Consider the following 23,005-nt stretch of genomic DNA (forward strand, 5'->3'; position numbering starts at 1 on the left):
TTTTAAAGAAGGCAATTTCAAGCTAAAAAATTATAGATTTATTGAAATAAAAAAATATGCAATATAGATCTTGTTTGAAAGATCTCAATGAGATCTTTTATACGATGCAAAAAAAAATTGAAATATTATTTTTCATTTACATTATTTTTGAGTTTGAAAATGTGAAATAAGCTGCTTATTTTTAGGTTTCTGGAACGGAGCCTAGCTTTTTGGTTAATTTTTGTGTTTATCAAATAAATATAAGTTTGGATCATAGTTTTTTTATTTTTCCGATTCCTCCCTTCGAGATGAACTAATAATTCACAAAAATTTGAGTTCTGCATTCTCACGCTATATATAACAGTGCATCATCTTAAGGTGAAATTAATGTGCAGTATCTCTATCTCTATATTCTAAAACGAAGCCATGAAGTAAGTTCGAGACAATCCTTAATTGCAAGAAACTCGATCAAATTAATTAATATCCTTATGCTAACGAATAATATTTTCTAGTGGCATATATATAATTCAAACACTAAAAAACCCATGCACTTGGATCATCTAATTGTTCAAAATATCCGAGAAGAAAGTTGGAATTAATTGTTGAGTACGCGCGCACTTCTTGCAGCTGGCTGATATTGCACTCTGACAATTAGGAATTTCTAAAATACTTAGAAATTCCTAATTACTGTTTTGAGATATTTTCGAAACATATGTCACGTACTTGTTGCACACTTCTACACCATCACGTCCGTACTTTTTCCTACACTGTAATTTAGGAACACAATTGACGAGTTTAATTCACAGTGTCAATAAATTAGCAGAAAATTGCTGATAAAAGAAAAAAATTAGCAAAACTTCTCGCCATACGTAAATAATAATTCATTAGCCCAAGAAGAAAGGTGGAAAAAAGAATCAAAGTGATCTGTTGAGATCAGCAGTTGCCGCTGCTGCTTTACTACCTCTTTCTTCTATAGGCATCAACAAGACTCATCTAGATGAAGCTCAGGTTGTTTGGGCCGTTAACAAGATTATGGGCCTCCATTATTCGGGTGATGAGAAGGATCTTACTCTTCGATTAGTGATTATGGAAGCCGAAGATGAGGAAAGGGCTAAGACGCATGGTATCCATTATAATGATTGACTCTTAGGTGTTTTTTTGGATGTCTGTTAGGTGTCTTTTTGAGTGTCTTAGCTGTTGTTCTAACTGCGGGTTGTCTAGTTGGGTGTGCCCTTTTGGTTTATTTGCTTTGGGTCGTAGGTATTCTCTTGTTGGTTTCTTGCCAACTCGGTTTGGTATCTTTTCCCTTAAGGTCCGTGTTGACTTATGATTGCTGGAGCGATTGTTTCCCCTTGTGGGTTTTCTCTCCTTCAGTTTGAAGCTGACTTGATTCCTTTTAATCTTTGTAATAAATTTTTCGCCTTCCAAAAAAAAATTTAAAAAATTATAAAAAAAAACTTATTTTTGACGATTACATGGTATAAAATTTAAAGTATACAATACGCATGTAAAATATTTTCTGTAATATGTAATAGTTGCAAAATGTAAAATAAAATTCTACCTATTGCATTTCCATGACATGAAACCCATCATTGAAACGCATGATTAAAATCAACGCCTCGAGCGTATAAAATTGTATGAGAATTCATAAAAATTTAACGCATTTTATCATCTCGTTTTCACTAACAAAAAAGTTTCAATATTTTACCATCTCGTTTCTACTAACAAAAAAAAGTTTGTCAACAAATTTTTTTTTTTTTTGCTACAGTTAACTTTACTTACAAACCCATTAACAACTTATTCACTACCAGATGACATTTCTCAATAACTTATTCATTACTGAAAACACTTAATAATTTCTCAACCACAAATAAAAATCTATAAATTTTTTACTACCGGAAACAACCCCTTAGATGTACGAAGTCCTTGTCTCATTGCCAATGTTCTTTCACCCGGAAGGCGATGTGGAACCGTGCGCACCGCCACAAAGCCCATCGTAATATCCGTTTTACCTGCCATGCGCAACGCACGGTTATGTCTCGTACGTCCGCATAGTCAGGGCTATGTTTCTCCTGAATTTTAGCCAATAGGTCGAAAGTCTTCAATTACATGGGTGCTAAGAATGTCTCATTCGCAACCTATATGAGACAGGGTCTCACAGATAACTTCCGTTCCTAGCTAGATATATTGCCAAATAATGTGAACCTGATAGTACTTGTCTAAACCTAAAAAGCGTTTGTTGACTCGTGATCGATCTTAGATTGCAAGCCCTCTATATATACGAACGTAAAACAAGTGAATAACAACTAGGAATTATAGAGAATACTACAGTACTTACCCCATGGTAGGACAGAAGCAAGAGTTCAGCTGGAGCACGTAGCGGTGGATTTTGACCATCATCAGAGACGTTGGAAATATCAGCAGATGTTGGGCCTACAAAGGAACAACACTCCACTCCTTTAATACTACTAGACTAGACTAGAGATTCATGAGCTCCGCCGGTGATATCAATTCAATCTAGCTAGCTTGTATGAGTCGACGAAGATATATACGTAGCTAGCTAGATTCCCTGTACATCTATCAGAGTTGTTCTTCATTGTACATACCTTGAGTTAGATTGCTATCGCTTTGACCTTGGGGAGATGCTTGGGTATTTTGTATTTCTTCAGTACCAAATATTAGAGAATGAGATTAGAATACAGATACCAAAAATTTAACAAAACAGTACCCTCCATTAGAAAAGGTGCGTGTGCAAAGGACATACTATAATCAGAAATAAATAAAGAATCAATAATGGAGAAAAAAAATTACTGTACTTTTAGTAGTTTTGGAAGGGACAAGTAAGGGGGTATTACAGTACAGAAAAATAGTTCATGAAACTGTCAATATCTCATTTCCTGGACGGTTTCATAGACCCTTTTTTTTCTGTATCCTACTTAATATTTCTGCTTACAATTAAGCTCGGAAGTAATTCATTGGGTTACTTATGTTATAATAGCGGAGGGCACAAGTAATTGTCTTTCAGTTTTACTAAACTTTGGTCAAACAATATAGCCTAATCCTTTCATTCAATCTCTTTGCAAGCAAAAGCTCGGGCGAAATAGCTGTGGAAGGAGATTCACTACAACACGAAAGGCCTATTGCGAGGAAATATGGCGAGGAAATTCAATTTCGTCGCTAAAAGTACATAATCTGCGAGGAAATCCAATTTCGTCGCTAAAAAGTTACATTTAGCGAGGAAATGAAATTTCCTCGCCAAAAAGTTACATTTAGCGAGGAAATAATAATTTCCTCGCAAAAAGGTTACATTTGGCGAGGAAAATCTGTTTTCCTCGCCAAATGTAACCTTTTTGCGAGAAAATATTTTTCCTCGCCAAATGTAACTTTTTGATAAGAAAATATTTCGTCACCTTTTTTAGGATTCATTTTTTTTATATATAAGTTATTATTAATTATAGTCCTATGTATTTTGTAATATCACGACGGTATGACATAATAAACTATACCATTATGAAATTTATTAAAATAAAAAGTGTTAAAAGGGAACAAATAGTTTTCATCACCAATCGCATTGAATTGGTGAAGAAACCTCGTATTTGTCACTTTTCTTATTCTAATTAGCAATGAAAGATATCTTGAAGTGTAGGTATCGATGATTTTTTTCATAATAGTGAAAAACTCAACAGAAGATAAAGTTAAAAATATCTTAAGTTACTGATGTACGTTGTATTTAAAATATCTCAAAGTTGGATCATCACAATTCTATTTTCAGAACATCTACATAAAAATGCACTATTTCACAAAAAATACACTATTTCATATGTGTTGTGCATTCATGCTGTAATTTTTTTTCCCCTGTAAATAGTTTGTTGATTTTTATTTAAACCAACTTAGGTGATTGTAATGACATTCCTTTATAACCAGATAAATATGTTAAGTATTAATTTCAAATGCAATTTTGTAAGTATCATGGATACTTTTATTTATACATATACATATTGTGTGTGTGTGTGTGTGTGTGTGTGTGAGAGAGAGAGAGAGAGAGAGAGAGAGAGAGAGAGAGAGAGAGAGAGAGAGAGAGAGAGAGAGAGAGAGAGAGAGAGAGAGAGAGAGAGAGAGAGAGAGAGAGAGAGAGAGAGAGAGACGTTTTAAAATTTAAAAAAATTTATTAAAGATTAAAAAATTAAAAAAGTATTGTCTTTAGTGCTTTTAGGATGATCTTATATGAATATTTATAAATTTTGTTCATATTATTATAGCGATGATGAAAAAAATTACAAATCTATAATACCCTTTGTATTTGGCAAAAAAGAAGGTCAAACTCACTTTTAAAATTAGAAAATGAGGGTGATGCTTCTTGTTATTCATAATCTGATATTAAAATATTAGTACTAAGTACAAAAAAAATTTACCCTGAAAATAACAATTAGTGGTTGAGATTCACTTTAATATATAGGGTCCCACACATCAAACTGAATCTCAACCACTAGTTATTTTTTTCGAGGCACTCTGAGGTAAATTTTCTTTGTCCCTAACTTTTCGTTAAAATATATCTCAAGCTTATGACGACAAAATTAATCTCATTCCATAAAAGTTAGGATTATCCCATAAAAAAATGAGAATAATAACACATATTATTAGTTCTTCAAAAGTTGTCAGATAAAATTGTTGTGCTAGCAAAAAATTAACTTGTTCAAATAAAGTTCAGACACTATAAAACTACAAAAAGTAGAAAGACCAAAATTAATGTTGAAAAAATTAATTTGGAGTGGTGAAAGAGATAATATATAAATAAAGTTTCACCAATTTCACAGAAAGTACAGTGTAGCGTGGTTGGTAGTTGCTTCGCGTGTTATGGGAGAGGTCCAAGGTTCGAGTACTAGCAGCTGCAAAAAGCGCGGAGAGAACTTTTGTTTTGGGATTCTTTTTGTTTAGCGAGGAAAAAATTTCCTCGCCTATTGATAAATTCGTAGCCTATTTGACGACAAATGGTATTTGCGAGGAAAATATTTAGTGAGGAATTTAAGCATTTAGCGAGCAAGAAATTCCTCGCAACACGTCAAATTAGGCGAGGAATTTATTTTCCTCGCTAATACTTTTTGCGACAGGGTTTTAGCGACGAAAACTGGCGACAAAATTTTTCCTCGCTAATACATTTTGCGAGGAAATCAGGTGCTTTTGTGAGGAAACTAAATCCTCGCTATAGCCCTTTCGTGTTGTAGTGATTTCGGTTCGCATTGCAGTCTTGTGACTTAAGTAATTGTCCTTCAGTTTACTAAACTTTGGTCAAACAATATAGCCTAATCCTTTCATTCAATCTCTTTGCAAGGGAAAGCTCGGGCGAAATAGCTGTACATGGAAGGAGATTTCGGTTTGCAGTGCAATCTCGCGACTTAAGATTGCGGGTGGTCAAACATAAGATTCAATAATTATGAAAAGAGCTTAATTTAAAAGCTGGTAGAAGTGATGCTCTATTGCAATTGCCAAGATTCATGCTTGGCATTAAATTTCTAGTCTGTACTTTAAAAAAACAGATAACATGCACCAAAACTTGACATCTAAATGTCAATATTATCGATTTCTAGAAATACAAAAAGAAAGAGAAAATGGAATATTTTATAGAGGAGAAACGAGATTGGAATCGAGTTACCCATTTGATAACATTTCTTTGTAAGATTAATGTAACCTTCACATTTCTTCTCGGAGGCGTGAGCACACTGCGTTATGAAAAAAAAAGGTCAAAAATCGTGTCAGTCACATTAAATTTACATGCATACGTAAATGTTTTTTTTGAATAGAATATAAATAAATATTTACATATTTTAGAGGTAGTTTTTTTTTTTAACAGTAAAAAACAAATGTTTGAATGAAGAATCAATGATTAAAGGGATATGAAAAATGATGGCGTTACAACGAGAAGCGAAAATCCCAACAATGTTGGTACTGAAGCAGTGAAGCCTCTCGCCAAACACATGCCACCCCAAGTCCAAAAGGAAAGGAAAAAACAATGCACAGTCGGTGGAAAATGACCAAGCCCCTAAAATTTTTCAAAATCCATTAATGTAGGACCAGGTTCTCAATCCGGTTCGTCCCCAAGGTACGTAAGACAATGTCTGGACTTTGAGCCTCCAAAATCTCTACTTAAAAATCAGTGGCCTCCAAGTTCTATAAGGTGCTATAATAGATATACAAAAGTAAGTCCATCATGGGTAATTAAGCTCATGAAAATATAAGGCCCATAGATATTCCTTTTGCAGACTGTTTAATCTCTACAATCATGACCAATACTTTGAAGATTTTATATGCTCGAGTATATATTATTTTGATTTCTAGAGTGATTTATCGTTCATTTTCTCTTTACGTAAAGAGCTCCAACTATGAGGTTCGCTTCAGGCAGCAAACTTTCCCATGTTCTGAATTTCAAAAGTTTTCAAGAAACCGTAATATTTGTAACTCCGAAGTCTTAATATGAAAGTCCGAAGTTACATCGTGGTAGATGTTATAGGGAAAAGTACTTTACATCGCTGTAGAAGTCAAAGACGTGCTCGCATATAAGCGGAAGGGCCTTGGCCTTGGGGGCTTGAGGGCGAGAGAAAAGGCCACTCTTTTCTCTAACTTTTGTAGGAGTAGAAATTGCTGCTGCTGGTCCAGTTTCTTCCTTTTTAGTACTGATCACAAGAGTAGATGAATCTTTGGAGTTGGTTATAGTGGTGACTGATGGAAAATCAACATGGCAAACAGAGGGATTTGGTTGTTTAGAAGCCAAAGCATCAATGGTCCTGAGTGCTATGGCTGAGGCTACACCATAAGACACGGCTGCAAATTAAAAACAAAAAAAACTATTTGTGGGAAACTATTACTACTAAATTTATTCAAGGGTACTATATTAAAGCAAACTAAAACTATTACTAATATCAAAGTACTCAAATTAAAAGATGGAATAAGGAAATTAAGCAAATCGAGGCGAATGAAGGACTCAAAGAAAAGAATATTGTTCAGAATAGAACTTGAAAAGAAAGAGGAAGTAGCAAGTTCAAGGGGTCCACCAAAAAAATTTCTTGAAATCAATCTCGATTCCAAAAATTTATAAAAGACATGATTGCTCATGGCATTCAACGTCATATGTACGACTCATAGTGCATTCTGAACATTGTAACGTGATAGTGATCTAGGATGTGTGACATTGCTGAATCCAGACATATATATTGCAAGATTGTCGGACAATCGACTCTCTTGCAAGTCATAAATGTTAGTGAAGTCGATAATTTACCGACCATCGAAGGAGACTGCACGTACCCCAGAGTAAGTGATCACGAATCCCAGAAGAACCATTAGACGGTGATGGACGAGCTGCATATTTGACACGAAAAAACAATTTTGAGTTGTAGACCGATTCCTATTCCTGTGGCTCGCATTAAAACAGAGGAAAAGCAGGGTAAAATAAAAAATATATAAAAAAAAACCAGAAATGATAGCGAATTCAAAACAGGAAAAGGGAAGATGGAAAACCATACCACCATCCCTGTCAGACATGGTTGATCGGGAACTCGGTGCAAGGCTTGACACTTTTTAGAGAGAAAGGCCGAGGTTGTATATATATATTCCACGGCTAGGGTTTGTTTCTTGGGGTGCAATCCAAAGTCCAAACGTCTCTCTCTCTTACCAAAACTCTCTCTCTATCTCTGGGTGTGTGATGATCCGAGAGATTTTTGGGGGCCGGATGGATACCACTGTCACTAAGCTAACGTGGTGCCGAGCACCCACATATGGGCCGTCTAAAAGTGTGTTAGACGGTCCAGATTGAAACACCCTCTCTCCTCTCATTCCACCACTCTCTCTCCCTCTTTCTCTCTCTCTCTCTCTCCAAATCAGAACTGTCCAAAACTGAAATGGACGGCCTGAATGCGCTGAGTGAGCACCACGTGGTACCTGCTTGGCACTGAAAAATTCCTCGTCATGATCCTGTCAACTCCCAGATAAGCATGGATTGGATTAGTTTGGTTTGATAAGGAAATAAAAATCAATTAGAGTACAACATAGTTTACAATTCTAAGAATTTGAGAATCAAACGGACCGAGAAAATTCATGAAACCAAACCTATTTGAAACTTTTTTCCACGGTTCGGACCGTGGTTCCATTGTAGCCAATATGCATTTAAAAGTTGTCGAAAAAATTGAGAAATTATGACCTCTTTAAAATTCATCAACTCAAAGTTATTAGAGATTGACTTATTCACGGGGGGCCGTGATTCCCTTATTCACGGAGCTGCGTGATCTCGGCTGTCCGTTTCAACTTTGAAAAATCCGAATTTAAATGAAATTTTTCCAGGAAATTCGAAGAGTTTAACTCTTCTTCGAAAAAATTTATTTAATTCCAAATTGTCAATAGCAGACACAGGCAATTTACCTCCGTAAGCAACTATTTATGAAAGCTCCGTTAAAAAGATATTCTCAAGTTATTAGAGAGTTGATTGCTCATTGTTTTTTTTTTTTTTTAATAATCAACTGAAAATGCCCAAAGGCTTCAAACACCCAAAATCCGGCCCTCTACTAGGAAAAACGATGCTCAACAAGTCTTGCAAGGCGGATCTCTGCAGTGCAAATCTTAGCCGTCCATAAGTATTTTCAAGTTTAGGAGTATCCATGTGGATTGGGTAGAATCTCACCACGTGCAAGAAAACAATACCCACAAAGGGTAGACAAAGTTTCACTCTGGGAACGAAAAATCTTCTTAACCGGAGGGGTAACAAGAACCAAGAGAAAATAAAAACAAGGAAATAAAACTACGAGGTCGCAGGAAGTGTCGCGGGAGCCACCGGCCGCCTCGGATCTAATGGCAAAAATTCGAACTCTAAAACCCAGTTGGAGCATATCTATATATTATATAAAACAGAGCGGTTTTTGTCTATACATATAAATTCAGCACCTTTTACAACCGTCCGATCAATATTTCATGTTAGTTGTAGCCGTTTGATCGAGAGAGTACTTCCTAATATAAACTCTTCTAACCTTATGACCGATAAATCATTTCAATTAATTGTTTTTACGTTGTTTCCTTAAGAAGGTTTTCCTATTTAATTTTCCTACATCCAACTCAATAATTTCCTTTTAGGTTGATTTTTTAACATTCAAAAACGAAACAAACCTTTTTTGATTCATATACTAAAAGAAAACATTCTTTGTTTTTTAAAGTTGATAATTACGTTGTTTCCTTAAAACGGAGTAGTATCTATAATACTCTATAATACAATTCACGACGGTGTGGTGGCCCACACATTTTTTTCTGCATAAATCTTGGTTGTTGAATTTAGGACACATTTCTCTGCACAAATCTCCACCCTTCATTCAACCATTGGCATTAGATGACTCAGATTGATTTCATCCGATGGTTGAGAGTTGCTCAATATGGTTTCAGTCGAATTTTTGGTAATGATTGGGTGGACTAGAGTAGCAAATTATGGGAAGATTATGGACTATAATTACGGTCATACAAAGACTGATTTATACGAGATTTTTGGTAATGATTTCTGAAATTGCCATTGATTGGTGTTGATTGGGTGAGAATATAATGACATGCTATTGGAAAATACAATGACGTGCTATAAATCGGGTAAGATAATATAATCACATGCAATAATGACGTTGATTGGCGGCGTTGATTGGGTGAACAAATTTTGGTAATGATTTATTTGCCTTTGAATGGACTACGAATTTTGGTAAAGATTTATTTGCCTTTGGGTGAACGAATTTTGGTAATGATTAATTTGTTCAAAATAGCCAATTTTGAACAAAATTTTGGCTAAGTCGAATTTTGGGTGAACGAATGTCGCTCTCTCTCCCTAATCATTTTCTTTCCAGTTCTCTTTCCTGTCTCCCTGACTCTCGCTCTCTCTCCAGTTCTCTTTTCACTTTCCACAGATATGACTCTTTGTTCTCTTTTTTTTTGAACAAACGGTTGTGGCGGCTGTGAATTGAAAAATTAGTTGTTTAGAAAATTAGTTCTTTGTTCTCTACTCACTGTGAATTCTTTATCCGGTTCTTTTCTCTTTTTTTTCCATGTCTTGGAATATCAAAGCTTTCTATTTTAATTTAAAGCACAATAGGCGTCCGTGTTCTCATTTCAATTTTGAATATCGATGAAAACAGATAGGTTGGTGTGTGCCCTTTTTTTCAAAGCAGGATTTTTACATACTCCAAAGCAGGATTTTCCTCCATTCAATTGTTGTGAAAGCATTTTACTAAGAAGTACGGGAACCAGGTACATAAGGCCTAACCTATCTATTCCCAAATTACATTTAAACAAATCGAATTTTGAGTAAAAGATGACAATAACTCAAATAAATCTTACACAATCTTAAGTGTCTCCAATGTTCACAACAGCTGGAATTGCTTTTTTGGATCCTATGATAACCTCAATTGACCTCTACTATATAATTATGAGTTTTTTTTTACCTGATCACGAGTACGATTGTTTGCGTGAAGAAGAGAAAAGAAGATAAGAAAGCATTAGGTTGAGGTTGTGAGTAAACTATTTTTTTTTTACCTGATCACGGGACAGGTACGATTGGCATTTATTCAGTTTTGTTGGCGACGTCGACGATAACCATTAGTGTAGTATCCCACTGTACTAGAGATTGTAGTATTTCCTGATCACGTGTACGATTGGCTTTTGAACGATTTGCCGTTGGTATGGGTTTCTAAATGGGTTTTGAGATACTTTGTTTAAGTAGTTTGAATTTGTTCTGTTTATTTTTAGATACTATTTGGATATGTGTAAAAGCTTAACATGGTGGTGTTATATTGGTTTGATTTTGAAAATATTGTTCTTTTTTCTGCCTCTTACATCTATTGTGAAAAAGAAGGCTCAATGGCCCAAGAAGAAAAAATTTACACGAACTTCTACCAAGAAAAAGGAAAATGCACCGGTATGATTTTTTGAATTTTTGTATAGTTTTTATAGAAAAGTTAAGGTTCGACCTCTTTCAAGTCTCTCTATTAATTCTATGCAGGATTAACCTCCTCTACAAAGGGAAAAAAGTGTATGTGATGAGCAAAACGTCAATGTCATCCGTAGCAATGAGGTAAGTCCATCAATTTATTGACAAAAAAAAAGATGTCCATCAGTTCCATACATATATATTCACTATTTTCTTTTGTAAACTTTGACAATACACCATACCTTACTTTTATAGGACGAACGGAAATAAGAATCGGTTCAGGCAAAACAAATGTCAAATAGAGGGAAAGAGAAGGCAACTTATGCCATGGGAAATGAAAATGAATGGGTATGACTATTTCATTTCTCTAAATTTCTTTAGAATCAAATAGACATGTCATCTTCTGATTATTTTATTAACAACTGACTTTGTACATTGAGATTCAACCTCTTCGAGACAAAAAATATTGCAATAGTAATCCGTGATGAGCGGGATCACAATGTCATCCACGTGGAGAATGAAAATCAAAATTCAAGGGTATCATTTGCCTTTCTTTTGGTAGTTTTAAAAATTATCCGGAGTCAGAATGACAAACTATGAAAGCATCTCTAAACTACACCTGTCTTTTTTGAGTCTAATCTAAAACAACGTCATGCAAACAGTTTAGTTTTTTAAATGCATTATGTGTTTGTAATTTAAATTTTTTTCCAATTTTAATGTGTGCTTTTTCATTCTCCTACTTTAGGCCCAAGTTGGTAATATGTTATCAAAAGTGACATTGGACCAACATGCACGTTGAAAACAAGAAAGAAAAAAAAGCATTGTACAATTGGGCCAAAGATTGCTAGGAAATTGTGAGCGTTTTGGCAAATCGCGGGTATTTTCTAGCTTTGCTTTGGTAGCATCATGCAAATTTTCTAGCTTTCTTTTGATAGCTTCATGAGTGATCCAATGCACAACTATGTTTTTCTATACATAGTTCACACTTCGCATGAATTTGTGAGAGATAGAAATTCTCGTGATTGTAATATTCTTTAGGTTCTTAAAGTCATAGCATTGAGCAGCCCTTCTAGAAAGTAGTAGTATTGAGGGAATGATGTTATTCAATTTTCCAATTGCTCACGTTCAAAGGATTAATCTTGAAGAAAGCATGACAGAAAGAGGGTGTGTTCTTTTTTTTTTAGTTACAGATTACAGAATTCATAGCCAGCAAGGGTGGCCAACAATTTTGTCGCTAGCACTTCAATTGAGAGCCCATCTACGAGGCCTAGGAGTTCACCAACTTCAGACAACGATGAGCTTATATGTATACGGAGTTCTATTTATATCCCAGTCACTATTTTTTCTCCATAGAAGGACTAATGTTTTATAAAGAAGATTGGTGTTCACTTTTCTTATGTCAGACAACAATCGCTCTCTTCATTACCTCATTTAATTCTCTTTTTTACTCCTATATGTTTCAGTAGACATTCCATTGGGAGTTGTCTTTGAAATTGGTAAATGTGATATTTTTTGAAAAACAAATTTGGATAGAACTGCAGTTTTTTGGTTGGAGAGACCAATGGTAAGGAAGGATAAGTTTAAGCCGGGTTTGGATGGCATGTGTTGCATTGTGCTTTAGGCGCAGGCTATTACTAGCATCAAAGAATGGGAATTGGAGTGAATCTACAAAAAAAGTACTTTGAATGTTCTAGCTAGAACCTCCCACCAAAAAGAAAATAATGAGGATTTTCATATGCTATCTATTTGATCGTTTCATTCTGCTATTATTTTTGTTTGTTCATCTTTTGCCGAACAAACCAACAAAAAAAATAGCAGAATTTTTAATTTTTTTAATTTTTTTTGTTTGTTTGTTTGGTTTAGTTGTTGGACGAATGGAATTGACTTGGTTAATTGCTGGTTGCCTGGAATTCGATCGGAAATCTCATTTGATTCTACATTCTATATTTGGTTCATGAGCAATAAGAAATTATATTCATTTGTTGTTGTAAACTTTAATATTTTTCTTAAATACAATTTACATTCTATATTTGGTTCATGAGCAATAAGAAATTATATTCATTTGTTGTTGTAAATTTTAATATTTTTCTTAAATACAATTACCTTAATATAAACTCTTGAACCTTATATGAAAAAAAGACTTTTCAGAGAGGACGGCTTTCTTGGCGGGGGAGGTCAACGGTAGAAAAGGTTAATTCGTTTTAATTGTGTTTTAAACGCGTTGCACCGTGCCTTCAGGCACAGGCAATTACTAGTATAATCTATATAATATGACAGGGAAGTTTTTGAATCCCCTAATTTCCCTCCTATATTTTGGACCTTAGGATCAGTACACATTTTTTCAACGGCTGAGATTACATGATAGAATGACTAACGATATATTTGGAAAAGATGATACAAATATAATTCCTACCTTCTATCTAGCTAGCCAAAAATATGGAAAGGATGATACAATGATTTTGGAAAGTCATCACCTAAACGGTTTAGGCTAAACCGATATGATTTTGATTGGCCAATGGATTTTGAAAACGGCAATTAGCTGTATATGTATTCCATTGATTTTGGAAACGGCAATTTGTATTCCATAATTTCCATTGATTTAATTGTATATGTATTCCATTGATTGGCCAATGTAATTAATTAATCAAATTTGCTTTGAATGTTTGAAATAATTCTTTTAGGTTAATAAATACGTAATTTATGGGATAATTGTCTCAAAACTGAAATTTTTTTGAAGGGATCCTTTTAATTAAGGCATGATTTGTATTTTGTGGAATGAATGAAACGTAATAAAATATTTACGGTAGTAATGAGCAAGTTGACCTTTCTAATTTCCTTTTACGTAACAGCCAAAACAAAAAAATCCTTTTACGTTAATTTAGATCCCAATTAAGATTTTCAAATTTCAAGTTTAAAAAACATTACATTTATGGACATTAAAACGCAAGTGTTCTTTAATTATCTCGATTGCATTTCTCGGTATCAATTTTTCAGCAAACTCCCTGTAAGTGTACGAGTTCTTTTTCTTCAAAGCCATTAGATTTCAATGTAGAATCATTGTTGTCTAACATTTCAATGTTTGGTTCTCGCATATATTGGATCACTTTCCTGATCATTCACATCCCATTTATTTGAATTTTTCTTCTGTTTTGTTCTTCTCATATTTTGATTTTTGGCAATTGACTTGGTGGGTGTGTAATAGTTTTGAATTGGCTACATTTGGTCATCAATGGCTATTTTTTCCACTTTATTGGATAGAACAGTAGGAATGGAATGTCAAAAAAAAAAAAAAAACACATCGTGTTAGCTCGACATCATTACATTGAGGCTAAATTTGATGAAATAAATTTCATTAGCGCTATCATGTATGTAGACAGTAGATATGTAAGGTAGATTTTCTACTAAGAGGATCATGGGCACCCTAAGAGTTCATTGTACAATTTATACCATTGTCCCATGCATGACATTGATTTTAATTATGATTTTCTTTTTGAGGATAGCGCAAGAAATTGGTTCGGGGTGGTTCGGGAACTGATTTTGGTCCGGTCGATTTTTTTGGTCTTGCGTTAAGATTGAGATGACGACTGAGATTTGTTGTTTTTTTTTTTTTTTGTTGGGAAATATGAGAAAAATTCTTACTATTCCTTGGATGTTTATAGATACGAGTAGATATTAATTCTAAAATCTAAAATACATATTTCACGATTGGGCTGAATGTTCGAGCCGTGTCTTCTGGCACGGGCATTCGCTGGTAGTTCAATATTCGAGAAGAAATTAAGTTGGAAATTAATGAGTAGGCACTTCTTGCAGGCTGATATTGCACGCTGGCAATTAGGAATTTCTAAAAATGTTTTAGAAATTCCTAACTAACTGTTTTGAGATGTTTCCGAAATAGTATATGTCTGGTACTTCTTGCAGGCTTGTTCACCAGCATAACGTCGATACTTTTCCCTACACTGTAATTTAGGAGCACAACAATTGACGAGTTTCACAGTCGATAAATTAGCAGAAAAATGCTGATAGAAGGAAAAAAAAAAATTAGCGAAACTTCCCGTCATGCGTAAATAAACTCTCTTACATGCTCAGCTCTAAATATTAAGATAATTCAGTGGATTTTATCAGTAAAGAAATCTATTCGTGAGTCGGAAGAATTTTAATTTCGAAAAGGGTACGTATGCACTTGCATTATAAAACTTATTTTTGACGATTAGATGTTTCTCTTGGGTTTACCACGAAAAGACTTAGGTTGCGTGCAGTAAATCAATTACTTTCATGGGCACTTTCATGGTCCCCGGATATAAAACCTCTCATTCCCAACCGATGCGGAACACACAGCTAGGGTCTCCCGGATCCGGATTCTCTCTGTGAAATGGTGTGAGGGTTTTCATCTAGATCCTCCATCTCGCCAATCAATAGTCCAGATTAAAAATAAACTTTTTGGGGAAGAGTTACGAAAGCCGAGAGGCAATGTGGAATTGCGCGCACCGCCACAAAGCCCATCGTGGGAATAAATATTGAGTTCCGCCGGTGATATCAATTTAATCTTTGTTAATTTGAGTCGACAAAGATAGTAGATTCCCTATATCAGATTTGTTCTTCATTTGTTTGTCCTCCATGGGATCCATAAAATGGATATATACTGCCTGTTAAATACTCCTAGGTTATTCATACCTACATTGTTAGTCCCAAAAAGCTGCGTTCTGTTTGGTTGGCAATTTCATTTACAAATTACACATTTATTTGTATTTCTATTATCCAGTTGTATTTTATTTTCTACTAGTGCATGCCCGTGCCTGAAGGCACAGCACAATATGTTTCGGTCATACGCTTGGTGATAGGGGAGAGAGCGAGGGAAAGAAATGTGTTGGTCCTGTAATGATTTGATCACATTGTTACCCAAGGAAAAGGATGTGCTGGTCCTAACATGATTTGATTTGATCAAACAATACCATTAAAACGAAGGAGGAACAAAATCCACAACAAATAAACTCTCAATTGGAATTATTTTTAGAAAGTGTTAAATTCACTTTGCCGTGTCCCTAGTATTTCCCCAGACATGTCTCCACATGTTGTTACTGTAATGTCGTCTGTCCTCGCAATATCGGACCACAAAGTCTATCCAAAAATTAAGAGAGCTACACAAAAGTGGGCATAAAGAATTAATTCACTCTCCACTATTTTCACTCTGTCAAACATGCATTTTAACAAATACAAGGTGAGTATCTTTGAAAGACAAATAACAAAATATATAGATAAAACAATTCCTATCCTAAACAGCAAAAAAAATTTCATCCTAAACAACAATTTTTTTTCCCGTAAGACTCCCATCAAAAAAATCCTCATCCTAAATAGCAATTTAGGCCACATTATTTTTTCTGCAAGAAGACCTAAGGATGATGGGAATCGTACCGGAAAGGGAGAACTAAATCGATTTTGTGGATGGCTGATTGGTGGAGGAGCTTTGTGGGTGTTGTTTTTTTTTTTTTTTTTTTGAAGCACCGAGGAGTGGATTCTGCGGAGAGAGAGAGAGAGAGAGAGAGAGAGAGAGAGAGAGAGAGAGAGAGAGTAACTATGGAGGAAGAGAGGAGAGAAGAGAGGAGACACGATGGAGAAGAGGAGGAGACACGATGGAGAAGAGGAAAACTGCTGGGACAGGTGTGGGAAATAAGTTGGAATCAATGATTCAATCTAACGGCCATAATCTATTGAAATTGAGATCCAATGGTTAGAAGGATGCTCATGTTTATATGAGTAGACAAAAAGCCGCTCTATTTTATAATATAGATTATTTTTAGAGCGTCTGTATAGGAAGTGAAAGAAAATCAATATTGTGTAATTGAGAGATATGCAACCAAGGATTTTGATTATCAGCGTAAGGAAAGTAAAATCAAGGAAATCGTGTTTTCGGTATATGGCAACTTTATGGAATACACCAGTCGCGAAAATCAAGGAGGCTATATACATACACGAGGCTGTGAGGCTTGGATTTCAAGAGAATACACACAGCAACTTCATATCATTTTGTGTAGACAAATGGAATATTAAAAGGAGGGTTTTTGCTTGTGTATGTTGGAGTAAAATGGGATCGATGGATCATTGAGCATACGTGATATCTTTTAAGAGATTTTAGTATCTTCTTCAATTTATTTGAGAAAAGCTAGCCCAAGAGGATTTCTAGGCAAGTGAAAGTCCTTCGGTGGATTTCTGGGAGGCAAATGGAAAGGCTTGTGGATTCAAGATAGCGGCGGTCAAGCACTTGGTGTGGTGAACGTGGATTCGGTAAGTATGTCTTAGGCTCGATTGGGAGGGATTCAAATCGTAGGATAAGATTACTTGTAATTATTTATTCCAGTGGTTTTTTCCCATTTAGGATTTTCCACGTATATCTTGGTGTTCTAATGTTTATTGCTTTTCAGCGATTGATTGGATTTATATATTGATTGTAGGTTGGTATTGAAAAAGTTCGAAACATAGCAAATATTTATATTCCTAGGCAAGCTAGGATTTTTCAATATATATACATATCTAATTTGAGTTTGTACATATATGTGCACTTTTTTTATATTCATCCTACAACTCATAATCAACATTTATACGTAGTTTGAGTTAGATTGCTATAACTTTGACCTTGGGGATTTTGGATATGTTTCTTAAGTACCAAAGATTAGAATACAACAACGAAAAATTTAACACCTTCTTTAGAAAAACTGCGTGCAAAGGTTATAATCAGAAATAAATAAAGAATCAAGAATGTAGGGAAAAAAAAAAATTACATTTCGTAGTTTTGGAAGGGACAAGGCAGTCCGGCAAGCGGCTTTGGGTCCCACTTTGATATAGTAGCACTTACCGTTGAGGGGTATTACAAAATAAGAAATTAAAACGGTCCATGAAATTATCCAAAAATTGAATGATTCCTTTCTGGATAGTTCCATGAACCGTTATTCTTGTATCATAACATTTCTGCTTACCGTTAAGCTCGGAAGTAATTCTATGGGTTACTCATGTTAATAGCGGAGGACCCAAGTAATTGTCTTTTAATTTACTAAATTTTGGTCAAACAATATAGCATAATCCTTTCAATATCGCAAAAACTAGAACCAATCCGGAACCGCAAGCAAAAAACTTTGAACCAATCTATCTTACACAGTTTTCTATTTTTCGGAACCATATCCGAACCAAGCAACAAAAAAACAAGAAGCAAACTGTCAGATTGGATTCACGAATTTGACTACAAAAAGAAGGTCATATCTGTGTGAGCTGGCCCTGAGTGGGCGATGTGGCTTTCTTCAGCGAAATTGAGAAACAAACCTAGCCAAAGAATCGAAAAAGACGGATGCAATATAAGATCAATGTTGCAAGTCCTAGAAAAGAAAGGAAAAATGGTAAAACAGGGCACTTGATTTGATCATATTCACGTATTAATTTGATGATGCAGCATTTGATGTTTGTGTTAGTCTCTGAAAAACCAAAACCAAACTTTAACAAATTCTAGATTTCCTGAATCAAAAGTAATTGATTTTTGCCATAAACAAAAAAAAAATTGCTATAATGGAGGTCCATTGCTTCCAAGTCTTTTTGAAGGTTACCCCAAATAGTTACCAATTACATTCTTTAATCTTAGAAAAAGAAGTTCAAAATTCTTAATTATGTGCACCCAAGTGGTGAGATATGAAAATAATCTACTCAACACAATCGTCAAGAAGAATTGGTATGAGCACCACATAGTCATTTGCATGGCACTCTATTGCATTCATGTCAAGACCAAAGCTAAAGTCTCGTCACTTGTTCCGAGCATTAAAAAAAACTTGTTTAGTAAAGCGACAGTTCATCCACCCTTTGGAGGGGTTATACTTTACCTGTCTTTGGTTATTAGACTCATTTTGAATATCACACCTTTATTCTGTATGGAATGATTGGTTAGGAGGGTACGCAAAAATAATTCTAAAAAGAAGCTATGAAAAAAGCGACAATGCTAAGTACACTCCTCTCAACGAATAATATTTTCCAATGGCATAATTCGAACTCCAAAAACCCACTTGGAGCATATGTTCAATATTCAAGAAGAAAGTTGAAAATTACTATTATTGCGAAAAAATCTTGGGGCCACCCATGCATAAAAACCCTTTAGGGTTAGCAAAGGCTGGTGGAGCTGTAGAGATTTTGTCCTATGGTGCGCGCAAATTGGCCTAGGAACACTCTGCGTTACCATAAAAAAAAAAAGTTGAAAATTATTGAGTTCTCACTTCTTGCAGGCTGGATATTGCACGCTGACAATTAGGAATTTCTTAACTGTTTTGGGATGTTTCCGAAACGTATGTCAGGTACTTCTTGCAGCTGTCATATTGATTCTTTTTCCTACACTGTAATTAAGCAACACAACAATTGATAAGTTCCACAGTCAATAAATTAGCTGAAAAATCCTGATAAAAGAAAAAATTAGCAAAGAAATCTATTTGTGAGTCGAAGAATTTTAATTTTGAATGGGTACGTATGTAATGTACTTGCTTTATAATACGCATGTAATTTATTTTCTGTAATACTATGTAATAGTTGCAAAATGTAACGTATAAAACTGTACCTATTGCATTTCCATGAAATGGAACCCATCATTGATATGATTGAAATCAACGCCTCTAGCAATCAAGGGCGGCTCCACTAGGGTTTGAAGGAGATCAATGGAAAACATTGGGTTCAAAAAATGTATATTTTTGCGGATAATTTGATATTTTTTTCTCATTATCGGCACTGAATTAGTCGTGCAAACCAGAGTAAATAAAAATTTACTAAAATTTGTGAGTAAATAGATCAAATAGCTCAACAAAGTAAAATAAATTAGGCTCGATAAGTCTTCAAGCAAAGTAAATGTAGTTATCTTATATATAGTGTTTTGTATGCTAAATTTTTATATACATTTTTGTCACCGCTGAATTAAAATCAGTTGGAGCGAGCAATGGCTAATAAAATGTATGACAATTCGTACATCCCAATCTACCCCTTAGATGTACGAAGTCCTTGTCTCGTTGTCAATGTTCTCTCCCCGGAAAGCGATGTGGAACCGCACTGCCACAAAGCCCATCGTGGGAACAGGGTCGACTTTGGTATCAAATTTGTATCATTCCATCCCACCTTAGGTACAACATTATCCGTTTTACCAGCCATGAGCAACCCACGTACGGTTATGTGCTCGTACGTCCGCATAGTCAGGGCTATGTTTCTCCTGAATATAAGACGGGTCTCACAGAGAACTTCCGTTGTTAGATATTGCCAAATAATTTGCATTCCCAAGTAACAGTACTTACCCCATGGTAGGACATATGCAAAAGTTCAGCTGGAGGATGTAGAGTGGAATTTTGACGATCATCAGAGACGTTGGAAATATCAGCAGATGTTGGGCCTACAAAGGAACAACACTCCACTCCTTTAATACTAGACTAGACTAGATCACGAAACAAAATTCATGCAAGTGAAATATTCAGTTCCCCCGGTGATACAAGAAAAACGGTCCATGAAACTGTCAAAGAATTCCGAAATTCCTTTCCTAGATAGTTTCATGAAAATTCCTTTCCTGGACCGTTTTTCCTTATGTTAACATTTCTGCTTGCCGCTAAGCTTGGAAGTAATTCATTCGACTACTTATGTTAATAGCGGAGGACCCATGCAATTGTCTTTCAGTACTAAACTTTGGTCAAACAATATAGCATGATCCTTTCATCCAAACTCTTCGCAAGCTAAAGCTCGGGCGAAATAGCTGCGGAAGGAGATTTCGGTTTGCATTGCAGTCACACGACTTAAGAATGCGGGTGGTCAGACATAAGATTCAATAATTTAGATGTAAATAATATGAAAAGAGCTTAATATAAAAACCTAATAGAAGAAAATCATGTAGAAGTGATACTACATTGCAATTGCCAAGATTCATGCTTGGCATAGTCTGTAAAAAAACAGCTAACATGCACCAAAACTCGACATCTAAATGTCTTCCTAGGAACACAAAATTAAACAAAGAGAAAATGGAATATTTTATAGAGGAGAAACCAGATTACCTATTTGATGACATTTCTCCGTAAGATTAATGTAACCTTCACATTTCTTCTCGGTGGCAACGTGAAGACACTGTTTCGAAAAAAAAGTCAAAAATTGTCCAAGTCCTATAAGGTGCTAAAAATAAGAAGAGCGATATTTAATTGATATTGTCGATGACTAATACTTTGATGATTTAATCTACTCGAGTATATATTATTTTGATTTCCAGAGTGATTTATCGTTCATTTTGTGTTCACGTAAAGAGCTCCAACTATGAGGTTGGCTTCATGCCGCAAACTTTCCCATGTTCTGAATTTCAAAAGTTTTTAAGAAACCGTAACATTTGTAACTCCGGTATTAATCTGAAAGTCCGGAGTTACATCATTGTAGAAGTACTAGATCGTTGTAGAAGTCAGAGGAAGGAAGGGAAAAACCCAGAAAAGTACTTACATCGTAGTAGAAGTCAAGTACATGCTTGCATATAGGAGGAGGAAGGGCCTTGGCTTGAGGGGCTTGACGGCGAGAGAAAGGGCCTAGGACTCCTCCATTAGAACCAGCAACAGCAGCATTGTCGCCACCATTTTTTTCACTAAGTTTTGTAGGAGTAGAAGAAGCTGTTGCAGTTTGATCTTCCTTTTTAGTAGTGATAAGAGTAGATGAATCTTTGGAGTTGGTTATAGTGTTGACTGATGGAAAAACATTAACATGGCAAACAGTGGGATTGGTGGTAGTAGTAGTTTTCTCTTCCACTTTTTCTTTCTCTTTCTCTTTTGGTTTCTCAGATCCAGGTTGATTTGTTGTTCGTTTACAAGTCAGGGCATCGATGGTCCTGAGTGCTATGGCTGAGGCTACACCATATGACACGGCTGCAAATTAAAAACAAAAAAACAATTTGTGGGAAACTATTACTACTATAGTTATTCAAGGGTACTATATTAAAGCAAACTAAAACTATTACTAATATCAAAGTACTCAAATTAAAAGATGGAATAAGGAAATTAAGCAAATCGAGGCGAATGAAGGACTCAAAGAAAAGAATATTGTTCAGAATAGAACTTGAAAAGAAAGAGAAAGAAAGGGAAGTAGAAGGGGATGGAGGGGAGACGCTATTCGTAATTTCATGAATTAAACTCCTTAGTTGTTCACCTCAATTGGTGTTTGGGTCCTACTTAATTTTTGGTGTTTGGCTCTATTTTTTTTGTCAAAAATATCTTATGAAAAATTCATTTTTTTGCAATACGGAGTAAATTTTTTTTGAAATTGATCTCAATTCAAACAATTTGTACGAGCCACAATCATGGCATTCATTGTCATATATACGACTCAGTGTGTATTCTGAAAATTGTAACGTGAAAGTGATTCTCTTGCAAGTCATAAGTGTTAAGGAAGTAGATAATTTACCAACCATCGAAGGAGACTGCACGTACCCCAGAGTAAGTGAGCACGAACACCAGAAGAATTGAATCCACCATTGTCACCGTGAGAAGGCGACGGAGGAGCTGCATATTTGACACGAAAAAACAATTTTGAGTGGTAGACCAATTCCTGTGACTCGCATTAAAACAGAGGACCAAGCAGGGCAAAAAAAAAAAAACCAGAAATCATAGCAAATTCAAAACAGCAAAAGGGAAGATAGAAAACCATACCACCATCCATGTCAGTCATGGTTGATCGGGAACTCAGTGCTAGTTTTTGACACTTTTTAGAGAGAAAGGCCGTTTCAATGTGGACGCTGTATAGATATAGTGGAATATGGGCAGGGTTTGTTTCTTGGGGTGCAATCCAAAGTCCAAACAATTCAAATCTCTCTCTCTTTCTCTTGGTGTGATGATCCTATCCTATGACCTTCCAACTCCGGGGTAAGTGGGATTGTATTGGTCCGGTTCTACAGGGAACTGAAAAACTACTATTAAACCAGACCGGAGGAGTGTGTTGTGCAGCACGGGGCTGCACAGCTTGCTATGCACAGTAAATTGCCGCCGCTCTGATCCCACATCAATGATCGAAGTCGTTCGCTTCCTAGAGCTCATCGTGTAGAATGAGTGTATCAAAAATCAGCTCAATCGG

The 23,005-nt window shown here is 35.4% G+C and overlaps 1 protein-coding gene across 4 annotated transcripts; it reads right to left on the minus strand.

Moving 5' to 3' along the window:
• Positions 1 to 518: 518 nt before the first annotated feature.
• LOC131298285 (uncharacterized) lies at positions 519 to 22,819 on the minus strand. 4 transcript variants are annotated; one of them, XM_058323660.1, is made up of 7 exons: positions 22,585 to 22,746; positions 7,276 to 7,329; positions 6,500 to 6,795; positions 5,630 to 5,696; positions 2,586 to 2,642; positions 2,318 to 2,412; positions 519 to 746 (listed from the first exon to the last, which is right to left on the minus strand). In XM_058323660.1, exons 1-7 carry the CDS (start codon positions 22,601 to 22,603, stop codon positions 660 to 662), a joined length of 675 nt encoding a protein of 224 aa, XP_058179643.1. In that variant the 5' UTR covers positions 22,604 to 22,746; the 3' UTR covers positions 519 to 659. The 4 variants fall into 4 exon arrangements, with proteins under 4 accessions (XP_058179643.1, XP_058179642.1, XP_058179641.1 ...); XM_058323659.1 differs by lacking the exon at positions 22,585 to 22,746 and adding an exon at positions 7,494 to 7,608; XM_058323658.1 differs by lacking the exon at positions 22,585 to 22,746 and adding an exon at positions 7,494 to 7,602 and having other exon boundaries at positions 7,254 to 7,329.
• Between the last annotated feature and the right edge of the window lie 186 nt (positions 22,820 to 23,005).

Source organism: Rhododendron vialii, chromosome 8a, assembly GCF_030253575.1.
Source record: "Rhododendron vialii isolate Sample 1 chromosome 8a, ASM3025357v1".
Taxonomy (NCBI): Eukaryota; Viridiplantae; Streptophyta; class Magnoliopsida; order Ericales; family Ericaceae; genus Rhododendron; species Rhododendron vialii.